Genomic DNA, 19,912 nt, shown 5'->3' with positions numbered 1-19,912 from the left:
TTTAAATTTCAATTACGCATACATTAATTTTGATAAATTACCGTTGAATATCAGGGTGCGTCTTGTTATAAGCACTCCATCGTACGGCTGTTGTGTACACTAGCTCGTTGACCCATTTACTAAAGCGTCGCGTCATCCCGGCTCGTGAGGGCAAGAACAAAGTTTTGCTAAACAAGGTTTCTTTTCAAACAAAATGGTTTCAGTTGAAATTTCACCAGAGTATGGATACGTTATTTTAGTATTTGTTGCAACAATTTTCCTGAACTTTTGGCTTGGAATTAACGTTGGCAAAGCGAGGAAAAAACACGAAGTACCTGTGAGTATCGTAAACAATTTTATTTTGCTAGTTTGACAAAACCCCTTGCTTTTTATATTGCGATTGAAAATAATGGTAATAATAATAAACTAGTTGAATAAAATAGATAATATAATAGTGATTTTTTTACCTATTGCTCTTGATTTCAATTATGTTGGGCAATTTCTTTGTAACTAACTGCATATACATGTAGTATCAATTTATCTTCTACCAACGCCCCACTGGCACTGCAGTGCTAAGGAACCAGTATATTGTTGGATCCTCGATACCATTCCCAGAGACTGTCATACTAACTTTGGATCCAACTATCTCCAAGGGGATTCTCGCTTAATTGCAGTTAACTTAAGCGGCTTAGATGTCCGCCATACCTACTGAAGCTGATATTGAGTAATTAGTTATTGTTTAGCAGCTTTAGTAGGCGTCCCAGACATCTAAGCCACTTTAGCTGAAAGCAATTTAGCGAGAAGATGGACCGTTCCTGTTAGATCGATCTAGGGATGGGAACCCAGTCCTTGGCTGCATGTACATGTACTGGCTATGATCTGTAATGTTTTTTGACTCATTTATTTTACTGTACACTCCTCACACTTCCCCCTAACCCCCTCCCCCCAACTCCAAAAGTTCTGCATGCTGCCTTACATTTCATTTAAAGATTTTTTGTACAGGATTTTAATACCAAATCTAGTTTTCTCGCGAGAAAGAAGCAATGTTCTCCTACTCAAAAATAATTCCTAGACCCATCCCATTACTTGGATTTTCTGTTATGTTTTATTTCTAATTAAATAACGTAGGTTTAGATGAGTGGTGGTTATTTGAGGGAAGTTATCATTGTTAAGGCCTTAATTGGGGAATACAATTAATTTTCAGGATTGTTAGACATAGAATAATTTTTAAGTGACATTTTCAGATGTGTGTAATCAAGGAGTTATAACAGAAGGAGATTACACGCGTGGGGGCGGAGCAGTATTACGGTCTCTCATTGGTCGGAATGAATAGAACCCAGAGAACAATGGATGCCTATCTCTGTTACGCTTAATTGCTACTCTCGTTTAAATCTCGTTTGTTAGTATCTGTGCCTTCGTCTGTTGATTTTTGAGGACAGAAACAGAAACGGAGTCCCAAGTTTCTAAAAAATGAGAGAAATACAGAATTTATATGATATTACGTTGGACAAGGTTTTCAAAAAACAGGTAAGTGCTTTTAAATGCATAACTACACGAAATATGAAGATAAATTGCAACTTTTATGTCGTAGGGTCTCACTGTGTAAGTGTCCAGCTACACATTGATCTCGCGAGGGGGTGTGTGGAGAATAAATATTGCACGAAAAATATTTCCCACTCATAACAAGTGCCTATAAATATAGTATCAGATGAAGAAAGTTTGGTCTTTATACAGTTGCAATTGTTAAGTAATTTGTGGCAATAGCAAAGAATAAAACTTAGGTGCACTTTCAGTAGCCGAATAACAAGCAGATGCTTAAGCCGCCATCTTGTTAATATTTCGAAAAAAAATTACTCCAAAAGACATTTTCCTCCTCCTTTTTGAAACTTGTGTCACATGACAGTCATAAAATTTAATTAATTGTTATGTGTGCAACACACTTGCTTGAGCAGTATTGTTTTTTTTGCGATTTTACATGTGGTCTAGCTTGGATACGACAATTGACAATTTTCATGAGTTCCGATCAAAAAGTGTTACGCTTGTTACGTCCAAAAGCCTTACCGCTTTTTGTACTTTTCAAATGCAAGATTATAAAAAAATTTGGTGTGTTTGGATTCTTGAACATCTTGGTCGTGGCGTGGTATATATTGCATGGATACTGCTCCAATATTTCTTGAAAAAAATAACCCGATTTGTTCAGAATACCAATTTTTTACTCTAGTGTTATGGGTAAATGTACCATTTTGGCCTTTACCTTTTTCATGTCTAAATCTAAAAAGACTTATCATGACAGTTGGTCATCATTTTTCTTCTCACCATGGTGGGTGGCTTTGGAGTGGTAACTTTGTTGTTAAAGTAAAGTGCTTAGTTTTTTTGACTGGAAAATTTTGCCTCCACCCAGCATTTTCCATCAGGAAGTTTGACTTCACAGTGTCTTTGGTATAGTTATTTTTAACTTATTTAGTCTTCTTTTTACATATATATGTTTTAATTCATATTAAACCTTTGAAAAAAGAACACACATGAATCCTGGTGCTTCTTAATTTAAAGTCTTAAGGTTTTAAGTTCACCTAGGCTCCACCAATTACTTTACCTGTTATCTCACTACACATCTCTCTTTGAGTCGAGGTGTGTAAGACACACCTTATTGTGTAAGACACCTCTATAATTAAGGGGTACTTGCTTCTCTACTTAAATTATACTTCACTACTTTGGCATGTTAGGTGGCAAGCTTGGATGTTTCAGTTCATTTTAAGAAAGAAGCTTTGCCTTGGTGGTTACAAAAGAATAGAACTCTATTAAGGTTTATTCATTACTTGAAATTAAATATTTCATCTTGTAGTGTTGAAACAGAAATTCTCTCAAAATTGATAATGAATTTGACATGCATATCTTAACACTACTCAAGTTTTTTTTTCTATTATAGATATGGGAGAAGGCTGCATTGAATATATGAATTATGGTCAGGCTGGAAAAAATTAAAATATGTCAATGAAAAAAGGAGGTCAGTGTGTCTGGGGTAAGTTACTTTTGTCATAATGCCTAAGATGCATTAAACATTCACTAACAACAGTACCCTTTTTAATTTTTTTTCAAAATACAACAACCTTGGGCATTTTCCTTTTAGCAACCAGCCTCTGAAATCCCTTTTTGTCCTGTCAGAAGAGTAGGGACCAGGGCGGATTTAAATAATTTCTTGTAATAAGTACAATTTCTTTCAATTTCTTGGGGTTATTAGCTTGTGGTCATGAATCTTGATGTTCTATATAAATTTAGTTGTAAATTGTTCATTTATGTGGTGAACATTATTTCAGTCAAGTCATAACAAGACACATTAAACTTCACTGCATAATTCCATAATGTCTACATGGATACTAGTAGTTCATAATGCTATTATTATGTGTTTTTTTTTCTAACCTACAGGTTTCTCTCTTTTCTGAGTGGCATGGCATTAGCAAGGCAGAAGAAAAGGCCCTGAAGAAATTCTCACTTGAGTTGTCCTTTTTGTAGAAGAAACTGGATAAGACTGGCCAACAGAGATTGCATTAAATTAATAGTGCTCCTTTATGACATTTTAAAATATTTTCAGTCACCTAACTGACTCTATACATTGCAAAAGTGGACATAAATTTTATGTTACTGTTACGTGGAAAAAAATTCAAAACCTATATATAAATTGTTGAGTGCCATGGTATAACAGTCTACCTGATTGCCAGTGAAATTTCTGTTTCAGTGAAATGTCTTTAAAGCAGTCACTTACTGCTTACTTACCAGTTAATTTTTTCAGCTGTTACATTTTATAAATGTTCTTACTAAGTGTTGTCTTGATCTATAATAACCTTTTGAAAATCCCATGTTTTTCATCCTATTTGTAAGAATTAACCACTTTATCTTCTAGGATTTTTTTTTTCATTCGGCCCATTAGATTCTCAGACCTTGCTGGCCTGTAAGTGGAATAGTATCTGGCACAGACTGGTATCAGTTGAAAAAAATGCCATCATAGACTGCATAAAACTGGAAAACTGTAGCAACTTAATCATTCTTATGACTTCATTTATTACTGCTTATGTGTAAAATTTTTGTTTTAGTTCTTCTATTGATATAATAAAATGGTTTTACTCACAGATGCTACTTTCATGAGTATAGAGTATAGAGTGCTTGAGTATAGAGTTGACTTAAAAGATATTTTAAGTTAATATAGTAAATAATAGTTTGAAATTCAATATTCTCATCTTTATTTGTTTCACTTTAAAGAGCTCAGTGAATACTAAAATTTCTGATATATTTTGTACATAAATATATTTATGAATGAATAAAAATTATTCTTAATGTATAGCACTGTGCACTTGTTTACCGACAAATATGAACAGTGTTAGTACGTGTCAAATAATCCTGAAAAAAAGGGAAATTTCCAAGATAAAGAAATTTATAACGAGTATTCAGTAAACTGACGTGTCGTGGCATTGCCTCAACCTTGGATTAAAATTTTAATGCATTATAATATTAAAATTATACCGAGTGAGAGAAAAAATACTTTAAGAAATTTAAAACCAGACACAAAGCGTAGGCACTGTCACAATGTATATGTTTATGGGACCCAAGGGCAGGTGGGTCCAAACGTTAATGTATTAATATTATGTCCTTTGGCAGTGAGGACAGACGTTCACTTGAACGTCATTTTCACAAACCACAGTTGGGACGTTTTCTTTTGACTTCTCCTTGGTGATTTTTCACCGGGTTGTGCCATAAAAAAGCCATCTATCACCGACTAAAAAAAGCTCATGGCGACCATCCTCAGTCATCACCTTATAATCGCTTTCTATAATATCGTTCCCTTCCAGCACATCGTCCAAATAATTACCTGTGAAAAAAATCGTCAGCATACAACGGCGCTTTGACATTACTGATCTCAAATTCTAACGCGAAATAACGCATATGAAATTTATCTCCAAGCTGAGGAGAGCGACGCAGACGAAACCTTGAGACCGGAAGGCCGGTCAGCACTAGATCATATACGGCAGCGGGACGGAAGTGAGTAATCCAACATGGCGGTCCCTAGCGACGAGATGCTAAGGCTGATAGTCGAATGTTGTAGTGCCGATCAAAACACAGTTCAATTGTTTTTTTTAATCGTATAATAACTAGGAATATAGCATATAATTTTTATTTAATTTTTAATTTATCTTTTTATTTTTTAATCGTATTATACCTGGGATTTTGTAAACTTTGCGATTTGAATAAAGTAGATGAGTTCCACCTCCTGCTAGAGTGCAAAGCATATGATTCAATACGTGATCCCTTCAGAGGGCAGCTGTCAGAGTTCCTACCCCTAGGCGACTTCAGCTTTAATGAACTGTATAATTTTCTTATGGGTGCTCAAGACTTAAATATTTCTTAGAATGGTTATGCGTTTTGTAAATAGATGCTTCCAACAATGGGAACAAACCCTCTCTTATCGCCTGTAGATTATCATTACACATTTTATATATATCACTTTATAAACTCATTTATTAGTATTATTATACATTTATCTAATTGGGTCTAAATGCGTTTCCACGTCCTGCAAATTTACGTATCTGTAGCTGGAGTTGTCTGTTTTACCTCTATGATTGTACTTTGGCCCATTTTTAAACACGTATTCATCTATATCGCATCAAAATCATGTATATTTATTCATTTACTTGTTTGTACTCTGCTATAGTTAGATGTACAGTACTGTCTTTGATTGTACCTTATTTGTGAAGGTGTATCAATAAAGAATCCCTAGGGATATAGCATACATGTATATTTTCCTAGATATTTTGCTGTAAAACTACATCTCGGCGGCGCCACTCGGAGCTACTCGGATGTCTCCGCACTCGACAATAAGTATGGTTAGTATGGAGCTTGCGGAATGAGCCGAGGATTGCCGATTGCGGCGGCGCTGGGGGCCGCCATGTTGGATTACTCACTTCCGTCCCGCTGCCGTATATGATCTAGTGCTGACCACCGGAGGCCCCCCGTAGCTAGCTCCGCCCACCGTAACAGACATCTGACAATAGAAAGGCTTGCGTGTAATCTCCTTCTGTTATAACTCCTTGGTGTAATATACTTTTAACTAGAGCAAATTAATTCATTCAATGGAACTTGTCTGGTCAGGCATGATGAATGCAGAGAGATGAATGTCCAGATTCCTCCACAACTCAGGGTATTGATACCAACCATGGGGGTAAATAATGTCACAAGCAAAATGAAATGTCATATTAAACCTATAATTTTTTACCTCTTTCAGCTTCCACAGATGTACAGTGACAGAGACCAGAAGTTTAACTGCATTCAAAGGGCACACCAGAACATGTAGGCATTTACTGTTATGCAATACAAGTACAAGAGGTTCTAAGAATACATAAAAACTTCAGTCTACAAATTTGGTTTAACATTCTGAATTTTTACCTGAAAAAAATTAAATTTCCAATTTTCAACTAGTTTTTAGTACATGTAAATATCTATATTTAAGGCACAGTATTTCAAAACTTGATTAGATGATTGAGACAAGATATCTATGTTTATTTCAGGTTAGAGAGTTATCCCTATGTACTGGTGTTACTGCTCCTGGGAGGCATTAAACAACCAGTAAGTTAAAATTAAGCCGTGAATGTTTAGAATATCATATGAGAAACAAAATAAGTCCTATACTGCACCATTGCTATTTGATCATGCATGTGTGTGTGCGCGCACTCATCAACTACAATTGGTGAACCAATTTCCCAAAACATTTATGTTGTTTTGAATTATTCAAGAAAAAGATTATCTGAAAGTTTTGAAAAGTTAGTTGGGCTCCTGTCAGTTTTTATTTATTATTTATTTTTTTATGTAACAAGAATTTTTTCCTCTGATAAAAAATGTAAGTATGATATATGTATGATATGATTTTCAAAGAAAAACCATTTGAAATCAATATCCATTGCTCCCTTCTTATTGCATCTGCGTTTTAAAATGAACCTGAATTAATATCTTTATTATGATAGTAGGATTTATAGAAATACCCCATGACATGCCCTTTGTGCTCATATGTTTGATTTTTTTAAGTTCTGTAAATATATTCAAGAAATCTATTTTTCCATTTTAGGTTATTGCTGCAGCTGCAGGGTCCATCTGGATTGTTGGCAGAGTGTTGTATGCCTTGGGATACTATACTGGGGGTAGGAAGTGCTTTTGTAATCATAATGAAAATGTGTCATGAAACAGCACATGTAACAGTTCACAAGGAAGATGTTACTTTATACCAATATATATTTTTTATATTGTTTAATTTGTTAAACAGTAAAAAATGACACAAATACCTCTGTACAGAACAAATATGTATATTAATTTTCTTATGTTCCCCCCCCCCCCCTTTTTTTTTTAGATCCAGCAAAGAGAAGCCGTGGAGCAATTGGTTACATTGGATTGTTGGCACTTCTGGGTTGTACTGTTCATCTTGCCTTATCACTGCTTGGTATTGCATAAATTATGGGTCAGCTGTTCAGGTGTACTTGAGTATGAACTACATACAACTGTAGTTATTAGATAATGGAAAACATAATGAAGTTGTAAAATATTATCTGAACATTTAATCAGGTACTATCCAAGATTGTTTTTTATATTTTAGACAGAATATAACACAATGTTATTCTTTTTTAATTTTGAAAGTGGTGTTATGTAGCATTTTGATGCAGAATAATACAATTAAGGGTTTTTATAGCTTCCTTTTTTCCTTATTCTTCTAAGCCATCAGCTTACCAATTTCCAATTTTAAATACTTACAAATGTGTGTACCATAATTTTCTTTACTCTGTTAAAAGATTTGTGCATTCCTTGAATTTTCCTTTTGTGTAAAATGCTATTTTTAAACTATGAACAATAATTAAAAAGGATGGAACATGTGTTTGACCACACTGGGAGCTACAAAAAAAAGGAAATTATGACAGTAGCCATCTTTTATTATAGCCTTTGAAGTAATTGTTTCATTTTCTTTTATACTTACATTTTATATAATTTGTGTAGAAAATGAAAATAAAAATTTTTCCTGATATGCACGGTTAGTATTCTGAACTTCAGATCAGATGCATGCCATTTCTTCATTTTTGGATCTCCATATGTGCACTCCAATCATTCCAGTAGCAGGCATATTGTGGGAATTTGAAATTGAAAAAGCAAGCCTGCACTAAGTCTGAGACTCAGACCAAGAGCTAGATACCTGGTTGTAAATTCTTCAGATATGTATGAACTTGTCTGAAAGCAGATATTTTGTGTTATTACCCAACTTGTGCATTTGAAGCTGTTTTAACAATCATTAAAAATTATAAAAGCATGCTCTTTAGCTTCAGTATTAGTATGTCTACCTCACAGTGTTAGGCTCCTCACAGGGTAGTACTAATCAAGTGTGTTTTAAGGACGTATTGATAGAAGCACAAATTAATTGAACATTTTTAGAAAACATAACTTGTAAACATTATCTAGATGCATTTTGTATACTTGTTATCATTCTATATTGATTAGGCTACCTTCAGGTAACAGCCATGTGATGTATTAAGCACTGATAAGTGCTGTACAGTGGTTATAATGCCATTTGTCTTCTGTGTGACAAATAAAAAGTATAAAAAAGTATGTTTATATTACTTTTTTGCTTTTTGTGTTGCATAAATTGCAGAAAACAAAAACTAGCATTTAGCTGACTTGAGCTGATTCAGCTGAGAAACCTTTCTGAAATGGATAAAAACCTTTCATGTTGGCAGGAAAAGTACCATAAAATAGGTTTATGTGGAGTAAAGAGGATGTTCCCATACTTACCAATGGTTAATTAATCTGTTCTCTTTTTTTTTTTTTTTTTTTCAATAATTGCTTAAGATACTGTTATGGAGGCTAGCCATCATCCGGCCTTGTGGTTAGAGTGTTCGCCTCCGGAGCGGGAGGACGTGGGTTCAAACCCGTCCGAGGACATACCAGTCCTTTATAAACGGTACCTGCTGTCTCCCCGCTTGACACTCAGCACTAAGGGGTTGAAGCAGGGGCCTGGTCTGGCAGTGGAAAAATGGTTGTTAGTTTGTTAGCTTTGAGCGCCTAATATGGCAGCCGAGCTGTATCCTCCCCAGGGAGGCGAGAACGAATATAGTGTGTAACAGGGCCAAAAAAGACCAGGCATCTCTGACTTTAAAAAAATGTTTAAAAAATAAATAAATAGATAGATAAATAAAAGCTGTATAACTTCAACCTTCGGGTTGCGATGTTTCAATAAAGATTATTATTATTATTATATTATCTATGAAGGTCCATGTGGTCCGATTGCAAGCGCATGTATCAAAATAATTGCGATAACCGCCATTTTGGTGACAAAATGGACTTTTTTATTTTTTCCATTTGTTGTTTACAACGTTTGTCATATAAAGAGTTATCCCATGAATTTTCCTACTTAATTGGAATGTTGATAATACTAGAACTGTGTTAAACTGATTAAATAAAGTAACAATGACATGCATTTTACGGTAGATTTAGATAAAATAGTTGCGATAGATACTTCATAGAGTAATATTTTGACTGAAGACATATCCAGAGAAACTCATGCAGTTCTTGGCTACACTACACACCAAACCCAATACAGAAGTGCATTTCACATGCTAAAGTGTCAAAAAAAAAAAAAAAAAAAAAAGAAAGAAAAGAAAAGAAAAGAAAAAATTGAATGAATTCAAAGTTGTATATCATTTTAAAAACATATATGTGAATAGAACAAAAATCCACGACTGTCTCAATTTTGATTTTTACCGTGCCTTAACATTATGTAAAGAGCCCTAAATGGAAACGGTAACGTAGCGTTCCGGATCATTTAATTTTAATTTTCATACCCTGTTCCGATATATTTGGTAGTGATTCAGTCATGGTAAATTATACATGACGTAAGGATGTTTTTATAAATATTTTAACTGTAACTCAAGGGGCTTTGTGTCATGGCTAATACTACGTGACGTATATTCACCAGAAAAATTATCAGATAATTTCATTTTGTCCATGTACTCTGTGCAATAGAAATCAGTGTTTTCTGTTGCTGACCGAAAAATATATTGTGATTCCATGATAGTTTGATGTTTCTGATATGATATTTGGATAACGAGTGGAAAAATTGTTTATTTAATGCTTATTTTACTGTCGGTAGGGTGTATTTTCCCCGTTTTTTTAATATTCAGTGACAAGCAAACTAAAGTCGCTCAAAAACAATGAACTGCTCTATACAGAAGATCATCACAATTTTTTTACAACGTTATACTTGTAGTAGATAAATCAAAGAACAAAACCAGTGATGGATGAGTGTGTAACACCCCATTTCCATAGATTTTTAGATCGATCTATCCCTGTGGGGAGTCTCACTAGATTACTGTCAGCTTGGCCGGCTTAAGCGTCTGTCCCGCCTACTAAAAGCTGTAAGGGGGTAATTAACTATGGTGCCCGCTCGGCTGCCTGCAATTTAGCGCGAACCCCCAGGGAGTTAGGTCGATCTAAATCTTAATCTTTAGATCGATCTAAATCTCTGGGAAAGCACCCTAAAACGTTTCACAGCTGGACGTTTTGCATTTGTGACAGTAACGTATGTTCCTTTTTTGATTCTAGACGATGAATTATTTTTTTATTATTCATGGTTCCAGGAGAGTGAATCTTTGATACGAACTTCTTCATGTGGGACCCTAAAATAAATATTGTGTACTAAATATTTTAAGAGCATGCCTGTGACCTCATTTGCACCTCTATATTGAGTTTGGGTGTAGAATGTAATTTAACTAGAATTAGAATGTGACAAACTATTTTTACTAAAGGCAAATTCGATTATTTCGATGTATACTTTAATTCTTATACCTGAACTGGTGGAAGACATTTAACCGAGAAAATGACCCAGGTCTTTAGGATGCCCCTCCCTTAATCCCGTTGAAAACAATTATAAATAGCAATCAAACGATGAAAGCCCCCCGTATCTACGTCATAGATCATGTGATTTCAAGGACGTGTTTTCCACATTCGGGAGTCTTGGATACAACTGATGAGAAGTAGACCTTGATTTCATTCTAGAAGAACGATGAGAACAGGTATCAGGAATACATGTTACTGTTGCCTGCTATTTGCGTTTGTAATTGAAGGTGTCTTTAATCAGGTGTGTTTGTACAACGAGACCCAGATTCAAGAGGATTTCGAACTCTTTCAGGTATATATATATATATATATATATATATATATATATATATATATATATATATATATATATATATATATATATATATATATACTATTAAGCTTAGGGATATTAGTTTAAACCTTTTTTTTTCAACTTCCAAGGAGCTGATCTGTAACATTAAGTCCAAGCAAGATATTGTATGCAATATGCAGGATATTTGCCCATTATTAACTAACGTTTAAACTCAGCAGATAAATTTAACCTCAAATCTGAGGACATCTGGATGTTACAAAGCACATATTGTTTCCAACTCATCGTGACCATTGGATTTAGTTTAAATTTTTTGCAGAACCCACCTTATGCCATAGTGATCATCAGTTTATTTTCAGCTACTTTAGTTATATATATGTAAAAACAAAAACAAGTTCTCATGCACTATCACCTCACGACTCCTATCTTCCAATTCAGAAGCAGTTCACATAAACTGATGTCTGGCATAACCGAGCTATTTCGAACAATAAAGACTATCTGTATTTATGGCTATTGTCTGGTTGTAGTATACAGGTACCTGGTTTGAATTTAAATGGATTCCGCCAACAGCCATTGCTAAGTATGATCAATATGTAGACTACACGCACACGTATCAATTAAAAGAGGACGGCAACATACAAGTTGATATTTTGGCAAGGTAGGCATATGCTCCATTATAAGAACAATGGTTTCCCCAAAAAAGGTAAGCAGCTTATTGGGTTTGAGTAAAAGAACTTGACGAGAAATCTTGTAAGGTTATTTTAAGTTTTATTACGGAAATATGGCGTATACAACCATTAAATATACAGTTCTATTAACAAGAAATGCAAATTACTATACTCTAATTTTTATTTTTGACATTTTCACGGCTTTTATTTCGGCAAAACATTTTACTTTTTAAATCGATGAAGCTTTAGTTATTGAACACAATATTACATAGAGAAAAAACCTTTTGCGCCTTTTAACCTCCTTTTTAACTTATTTTCAAAGGAGCCTTTCAAATAAAAGCTATTGGAAATTATCGTAGAATGATTTTGAAAATGAAAAGCACCCTACTTAAATCCTGAAGCTTTCGCCCAAATTGAGTGCATGATATCAGCATGACTTGCGATTAGCGACATATAATCAACTATAACAGCCCCCCCCCCCCCCCCCCACCCACCCACTTTCATTCAGGTTATGTGTTCACATTTGTAATAAAGAGAAAACACGCCTGCCTTTTATGCTGTATATTATTTCTAGAGTATTTATTCCAGCCTGATATAATGTCGTAATTCTGGTAAATAGGCCTACTATCATTGTATAGTAGACCCATTTATTCCCATGACTATGGCATGATCAACATTGTGTCTTTTTTATTCGACATTTGGCTTGAATTTTCATTTTAAAAAGAAATTATATCTTAGATTATCATGACATGTGGAACGCTTCAGATTTTGGCAGCTTTTAGTGATTTTCAAACTTTTTCCACGCCGTTTAAAATTGTTCGATTAAATACTATATTACACATATGTTAAGATACTTCGTGGTATATTACCACTTCATAGGATAAATGCTCTGATTTTACTGTCAAATCGACTTCATAGGATATTTTGCGACTTCATCTCCACATAAGATATTGCCTGCGACTTCATGGGATAATGGTGAAATAGTACCTGTTGTTGGCCCAACGCTATGAGAGAGAACGTTTTTGAAATATATTGTTTTTGTACTGTAAATATTATCCAAAATAGGTAAACTGTTCGTTTTAATTCACTTGTATGACTGAATAGGGTTTCTTTAGTGGTATTGAATGCATGTTTTGAGTAATTTTATAATACACAGGCGTATGTAGGTGAGGATTCAGTATTTCTAAAAATCAGTACATTATGGGACATTATGGTCAGCGTTGAAGAAAAGGGGGTCCAGACCCCCTGGGCCCTCCCTTCCCAGATCCGCTTGATGCATAAAACTAATAGATCAGGTAAACCAGGCTATGAAAACATAATTTACGCGTAGGTTACTGGATTATAAGACTAATTTCCATGAGGAAAGACACGCGCAAGTGTAATGATTTACGTCTGTCCCTTGGTTTCCGAGATGCTCTGTTCTGGTCTTACACCTGTGAATGTCCATCATGATGTGATCAATGGTGTCCCCGAAATGTGCCCTTGGCTGGCTCTCATTTGACCCGAAAGTATTATCTGCGACACAGTCTGCATTTTGAAACTGTTAATAAGGCGTTCGGAGGGGGGGGGGGGGTTAGGTCTACTCGTTGTTTAGCAGCCTAACTAACGTAGTTGGTCTGCGAGATCAACAGGCTTGTAGATTGATATTTATTCAGAATTGTGGTTAATTGTTATTGTGGTTGATTGTAATTTTTACATCGTAATTTCTTCTATCTACCCGTAGACCTTTAGTAGGGGGACTTTGCAGTCCTTTGGGGGGGGGGGGGTATATATTTTTTATATCGTTGTTACTGGTATCCTCTATCCATTAAAGTGAGGAACATGAGACGTTGGGGATATTTAAACTTGCCATTAGGGATGTGCACGTGTCCTTCGGATTTTTGGTGACTTTGGTGACCTAGGGGTGGTTGATTATTATCTTTCAATTGTATTTTCTGCTATATACCCATAGGTCTTTAGGTTGAGGAAACTAAAATGTCGGGGTGTGCATAGGCAGGTTTATTTATTTATTTATTTATTTATTTTTTTTTTTATTATTTTTTTTTTTGTGACCTGGGGTGTGGCTGTCCCTGGGGATGGTACACATATATATTACCGTAATTTATTTCATCTCCCCCTAGACCATTCGAATTAAGAACATGAGTCTTTGGTGCATGGGTGGGCTACATTAGTGTGACTTGGGGTGTGGCCGTCCCTAGGGTGTGGAGTGATTAGTGGTTTGTCAGGCAATGAAGCTGATTCCATAGATTGCACTTAAGATTCCTTGCAGAGATGGACCGACCCAGCTAGTACTACATCGTATGTGTGAATCTGATGGCGGTCTTCGAGTAAGGAAGGAAGGGGAAATGTAGAGAAAGCAGCAGACAGTACTAAATGACAGACCTTCAGTCGTATTCTTGAATATAGGTCAAGTTAATTAAAACCCATTCAAGACCCCATACTCTCAGGAATCCTAGCCTAGTAGGGTCCAAGTCCCATTGTTCTTTAACATAAAACACACATGTTAATTACTGCTCTTGGGAAATAAACATTTTTGTTTTGTGTTAAGACACAACAGCAGTTAAACGCTAGGATTCCTGATCGAGTGTGTGGGGCCTTGAATTAGTTTTTAATTGGATTCCCTGACCTATATTAATGCATATGGCTGGAAGTCCATTTAGTTCTGTATGTGCTTCTGCTGTTCTCTACATTTCTCAAGGACCCATGCACATTCATTAAAATGACTGATTCATCAATCTCCGTTTCATGTTCCTTAAAATTTAAGGGTATAGATGGCAGAAATAAAGTTGTGAAAAATAGAATCAACCACCCCCCGGGATAGCCACACCTGAAATATCATACTAACATTCCCGGAAACCTATATGCATATCCTCAATGGTAAGGTTATCAGCCCGGAAGGTTTCATGTTCCCAACTGTAATGGCGTAAGGGTAGAAGCACGAATAACGATGTAAAATTTAAAATCAACCTCCCCAGGGACGGCCACACCCAATGTCACAAAAACCCAGAGGGACCCATACACACCCCCTAAGGCAGATTTTTCAATCCCCATAGCCTTACGTTCCCAGCTTTATTGGTCTTGAGGATAAATATAGCAGGAATAACAATATTGTCAATTAGACTCAACCGCCCCCAGCCCCCCCCCCCCCCCCCCCCCCAAAAAAAAAAAAAAATCCGAAGTGACATTCCACATTCAAAATAGTATGTAGCCATGTTTCATGTTCCTAGCATAAAATACGATGTAAAAATTAGAATAGACCACCCCCAGGGTCGACCACACCCCAAGTCACAATTGAATTCCGAAGAGCCTTTGCAAATTCCTTTAATGATAGGTTTATTAATCCCCGACGTATCAAGTTCCTAACTATGATGGTTTAGGAAGTAACAATGTGAAATAGATTATGTATGTATATAATGAATTGTCCAACACAGGGAAAGCTTGACCAATGTAAGCGTACATTTATGTCATAGTTACAAAAGAGACACTTCTATAACACGAATAATGGAATAGACGGTTTGTTAAAGATATTAATGTACACCTAGTGTGGAGCAAAATTAAAACCTCTCTGCCTAGTAGAGTTCTCTACCTACGGTGGAAAGACGTACATTCTTGCTGCTGTGTACTAGCCATATCTATAAACCTGCGCCGTACGTCAATCAAACCACACATGGTCAGTTTTATGCCCTAGTTAAAAGGCAGGCAATGTGTTTACTTATACACTTCGTTTGTCTCATACATCTAGTGCCTTAGACCTGCCATGATTCAACGTCCAAATATTGTCAGTTTTCACTCGTCCTGAAATCTGAAATATCTCAAAACTAAATGGGTAAAACAAAAAACTAGCTTTATGCTTTCCGTCACTGGACCGGAGCTCTTGAAATTAAGTACATTATTTATAGAAGTTAATCTCACGGGTATCTACGAGAACATCTGAAAATAACAGCTTCTCCAACGAGATAAAATACGCACTATCTTGAGTAATGTTACTCCTTCCCCCCCCCTCCCCCCCCCCCCCCCCGCCCACACACACACACACACACACACACACACACCCCGTTTCAAATACACGCGTCACTCTGGAAATCATGGTCTAGAATAAAACTTCATATTGACCTTTACGCCTAATTTCCACATCCAACCAGAACTGAAACATGTTTGGAAACAATGTACCATGAAGTGGTAATATACTACGAAGTCTCCTAAGGGTCCTTATTTTTTAACCAATGAAGTCGCCTTCTATCATGAAGTAGTAATTCTTATCCTATGAAGTGGTAATCTAGGATTTCTTTCAAAATGTCTATTTCCTTTCTGGGACTTCCACTCCATCAGAAATATCATTTCATCAATTTTAATTGATAAAACATCCCCCTTTTTAAAGTATCTTTTGTTTTCCTCTTCATTTTAACTCTTATTTTTAACCACAACAAGCATTTGTGTTTAAACAGTTTATTTTTTTCACTTCTGGCTGAAATCGAATAAATAATTTACAGTCAGATATACAGGGTATGGTTCATTGCAATAAAGAATGTTTCATTTTTTTCATAGTCAAATAATTTAAAGATTTATCATGTAGTGCTTTGATAGAAATTTAAACTTGTGAATTCAACTGTCAGAGGTCAGTTCTTTAGCAAAACTTCTCGATTGATGTACGTCCTGATAGATTTATCATGATTGATTTGTTAATTTTATCATGTAAACGAATATCTTATATTTTAGTTGCATGGCGGAACTCAATGCTGCCTATTAATTAATTATATACGCAATACCTTACATTTCGAGCCTCACTTATTAAGGAAAATGCGCTCTCTGGCTCATCATTGTCCCGCGGTAAGCAAAACTAGAATACATTACAGTTTACCATCTACAATAAGTACAGACGTTCTTTCCCAAAATTTAGGCCACCAGCTTGCATATTACAATTACAGCAACAGTGATAGAAGCTATATGTATTCCACCAAAATGCATTTATTCCTGATTTATATTACCTTTCATGCAACCTTTCGTATTATGTCGGCACCCCTATCTTTAATCTCAAACACAGCTCTTTGCTTGCTCTTTTTTTATCTTTGGAGAGTATCTCTCTGTGTTATAATGTTATTGTCATTGTGGAATACCCCTTTGTGCTCAATCTGAAACCCGAGGGCCAAAGAGAGACACCTTGGAATAAAGCCATCCGCGTAGTAACCTGAAGAGTGCTTTTTGTAATTTTCTACTAACTGATTGTTGCAATCTTTTCCACATATGTACTCCTCTCAGTACACAATAGTAAATAGTGACAATATTTTACATGCACGTACCGAAAGATACGCTTATTTACACCTGGGTCATCGAATATATCTATATTTATTTTGGAGGTGACGGCACCTGGGTCTAACGGTATTCGAATTTAACGGTGGCATTAGGTTTATGTATCTATCGGGAGTATTGATTTATCATGCATGTCTTGTGTGAATTTTTGACCTAACATATGGCACTGAGGATGGCATATACCGGTAGTTGCGCTAGCTCAGTATGGTTAACCTTGTTTAGAGGGGGATTGTGCTGCAACCCTTGCCTTCAGAAATTTATTTGCCATTTGCAGTTGGCTTGGCCATCTATATTTATACTGTAACCATTGAAATATGAATCTCACCGTTTCAATTGAATGGACTTATTCGTCAGCATATTCTGATGCGAAAGTTACGAAATAAATAAATGAAATGTTGAAAAGAAGACCCAGATCGGACAGAAGGTCACTATGAGATTATTGGTGAAGTAAGCAAAACAAGAACAATACATTAAATCTCCATCTCGTTTGCCTACTTTTCAGAGAGCGGCCAGAAAATAAGACGTGTCTTCACGCTAACGCGACTTTGCTTACAACAGGAGTGCCCGGAAAGCTGTTGTATAAGAGAAACTACCTTGGTGGTAAGTCATACAGCATTTATGTCTCCTTGCTCTAAGATGATTTAAGTAATTGATTTGACATAAGTACTCACCTACAGTAATATGTATGTGTATATATTTGACCAAAAAGTGGCGATCTGTCAGTCGGTTCGTTGTAAAAGAAAAATATTAAATATATTATTAAAGACTGTGTTCCTTATTAATGAATAATAAAAAAAATTCAACACACCGATTTGTTTCTTACAATGTTTCTTTTTTAGAGTTATTCACATCCGATTACTGGATAATACACACAGACTACAGTAATTATGCTTTGGCGTATGGCTGCCAGACCCTGTTTACAAACGGTTCCTGTGAGGTATTTGACGTATGGGTATGGAGCAGACGTCCCACACTGTCTTCTGAATACGAAGTTTTGGCGGATGGTTTTATAAGAAACCGCTTGTGTCTTGACCCAGCCACGTTTGACAAAACTTCACAGAAGAGAAGTAACTACTCTTTCTCACTCTCTCTCTATTTTTTGTAATTAATCTAAACAAGTTTTGCAATTGATTAGCATCATTTGACTTAGAAATTACGTGTTCAGAATTGTTTAACTTCATTAGATTGCTGTAAGAAGTAAAATGTCATTATTCAAAAATGCGCGGAGGCCGGCAAAGATGTCAGTGTCGGGACAGTTTGGATACAGTGCTTTGAATGTTTTGACAACGCTTTCGGGTACAGTGTTTTGAATGAATGGAGTTGAAAAGTATCTAAACCTGTATATAAAATCCATTCTTATTCTGTATTAAGTTCACTCCATATACCCTTTAGGATGTTTGAGACATATATTAAGTAGGGTCATGCACTATTCTTATTTCAGAATGTTTACAAGTCCCAACTTCAGATGCAGGTGAGAAAATTACTATTAGACATACAGAAAATAAAAGTAATAATTGAAACAATAAAGCATTGATGATAATTGCCTAGTTCTGATCAAGCACAAGAAGAGGGACTGAAAAGAAATTTTCCAACCCTTGAATTGATATGTGATATGAGATTTCGCGTGAGGTTTTACTTTTTTTTTCGGATTGCGCAGTCGATCGAGAATCGAAATGAAGAATGTGATTAAACTGTTGATTAAATTACTTGTGTTCTTAGACATGTCTAAATAATTTTACCGATTTACCTCTTCAATTTATCAGTAAGCAATATGCTTGACGTTGTTGTTAACTTTTTCTATGTAGGACGAGCATGTGCGCTGGGGATACAGATGGTTTTTTTGGTAAAGTTTTTGGCCCATGTGAATGGTGTTTAAGTTTTTCGACATTGTCAGAAAATTGCCGTGAGTTTTGTTCCAGTTTAAGGTAATCTCGCTGATGATCAGGCGTGAACTAGACAAGTGGACAATTTTGCCTAATTAGGCAACTGGAACATAAAGGTCCGCACAAAATATGTTGTGGTTGTATCCAGAAAGACGAAGATTGTGTACATCTGTCTATCAGCATTGTTATAACGATTTTCTTTACGCAGTTTACCTATCTATGCCCTGTAGTATTTATACATAAAATGTTATGGTTTAGAGCTAGCATGTACACCTCAGGTAGCATGTACACCTGAAAAACTGAATATAGCCTGACCGCACCATCTCCAAGCATCCCAAAGATACACGCTATATAATAAAATAAATGATAGGCAAACCTTCCCTCTAACTCGATACACTGCAGTATCAGTTATCAAACTATGATATATTCTGTATAAGTTACTATGAAAGCTGAATCTATAAGTGAATATAAGTGTAAGCTTCTCGTAGGTGGCTTTTAAGGAAATCTATCAACAGCACGTGGCACGTGGGTATATAAAGTCCACACCCACCATTTACCAGTAATAGCAGTAACATCAGAAGAGGTACATCCTATTTCTCACAGCTATTCAAGAAACACAGAAGAAAGGCTAAATCAGAGAAAAACACAGTTTTGACTTATCACCGTGTTCTAGGCCCAGAAAATATGCATAAAAATTATTCGATAGGAAAGAATAAAGCACTATATTCAACCGGACTCTGGACTCGTGTTGATCAATTATATATTACCACCGCGAAAAACAACAAAACAGTGGAAATAGCATGGCAGACATTTTTTTATGTGAAAACTTGCTTTATTACCAATTTTAAACCTAAAAAAAAAAAAAAAAA

At 35.6% G+C, this 19,912-nt stretch overlaps 2 protein-coding genes and 1 long non-coding RNA gene across 3 annotated transcripts; all 3 read left to right on the top strand.

Moving 5' to 3' along the window:
* Positions 1–95: 95 nt before the first annotated feature.
* On the top strand, positions 96–8,607 carry LOC106178145 (glutathione S-transferase 3, mitochondrial). The gene is made up of 5 exons (XM_013561211.2): positions 96–316; positions 6,251–6,315; positions 6,534–6,591; positions 7,088–7,160; positions 7,367–8,607. Exons 1-5 carry the CDS (start codon positions 194–196, stop codon positions 7,465–7,467), a joined length of 420 nt encoding a protein of 139 aa, XP_013416665.1. The 5' UTR covers positions 96–193; the 3' UTR covers positions 7,468–8,607.
* On the top strand, positions 1,289–4,312 carry LOC147764825 (uncharacterized). The gene is made up of 3 exons (XR_015331932.1): positions 1,289–1,506; positions 2,906–2,998; positions 3,403–4,312. It is a non-coding gene; the product is annotated as an uncharacterized LOC147764825 (long non-coding RNA).
* A 2,360-nt stretch (positions 8,608–10,967) lies between the features above and the next one.
* Positions 10,968–19,778, top strand: LOC106178034 (apolipoprotein D). The gene is made up of 6 exons (XM_013561030.2): positions 10,968–11,185; positions 11,713–11,843; positions 17,663–17,760; positions 18,000–18,227; positions 18,602–18,631; positions 18,966–19,778. Exons 1-6 carry the CDS (start codon positions 11,060–11,062, stop codon positions 19,034–19,036), a joined length of 684 nt encoding a protein of 227 aa, XP_013416484.2. The 5' UTR covers positions 10,968–11,059; the 3' UTR covers positions 19,037–19,778.
* The last annotated feature ends 134 nt before the right edge of the window (positions 19,779–19,912 follow it).

The sequence above is a fragment of the Lingula anatina genome, chromosome 1 (genome assembly GCF_051362555.1).
Source record: "Lingula anatina isolate TDL-2025a chromosome 1, LinAna3.0, whole genome shotgun sequence".
In the NCBI taxonomy this organism is placed as follows: Eukaryota; Metazoa; Brachiopoda; class Lingulata; order Lingulida; family Lingulidae; genus Lingula; species Lingula anatina.
The sequence above is the reverse complement of the archived record's forward strand: the minus strand, read 5'-3'. Positions and strand labels throughout refer to the sequence as shown.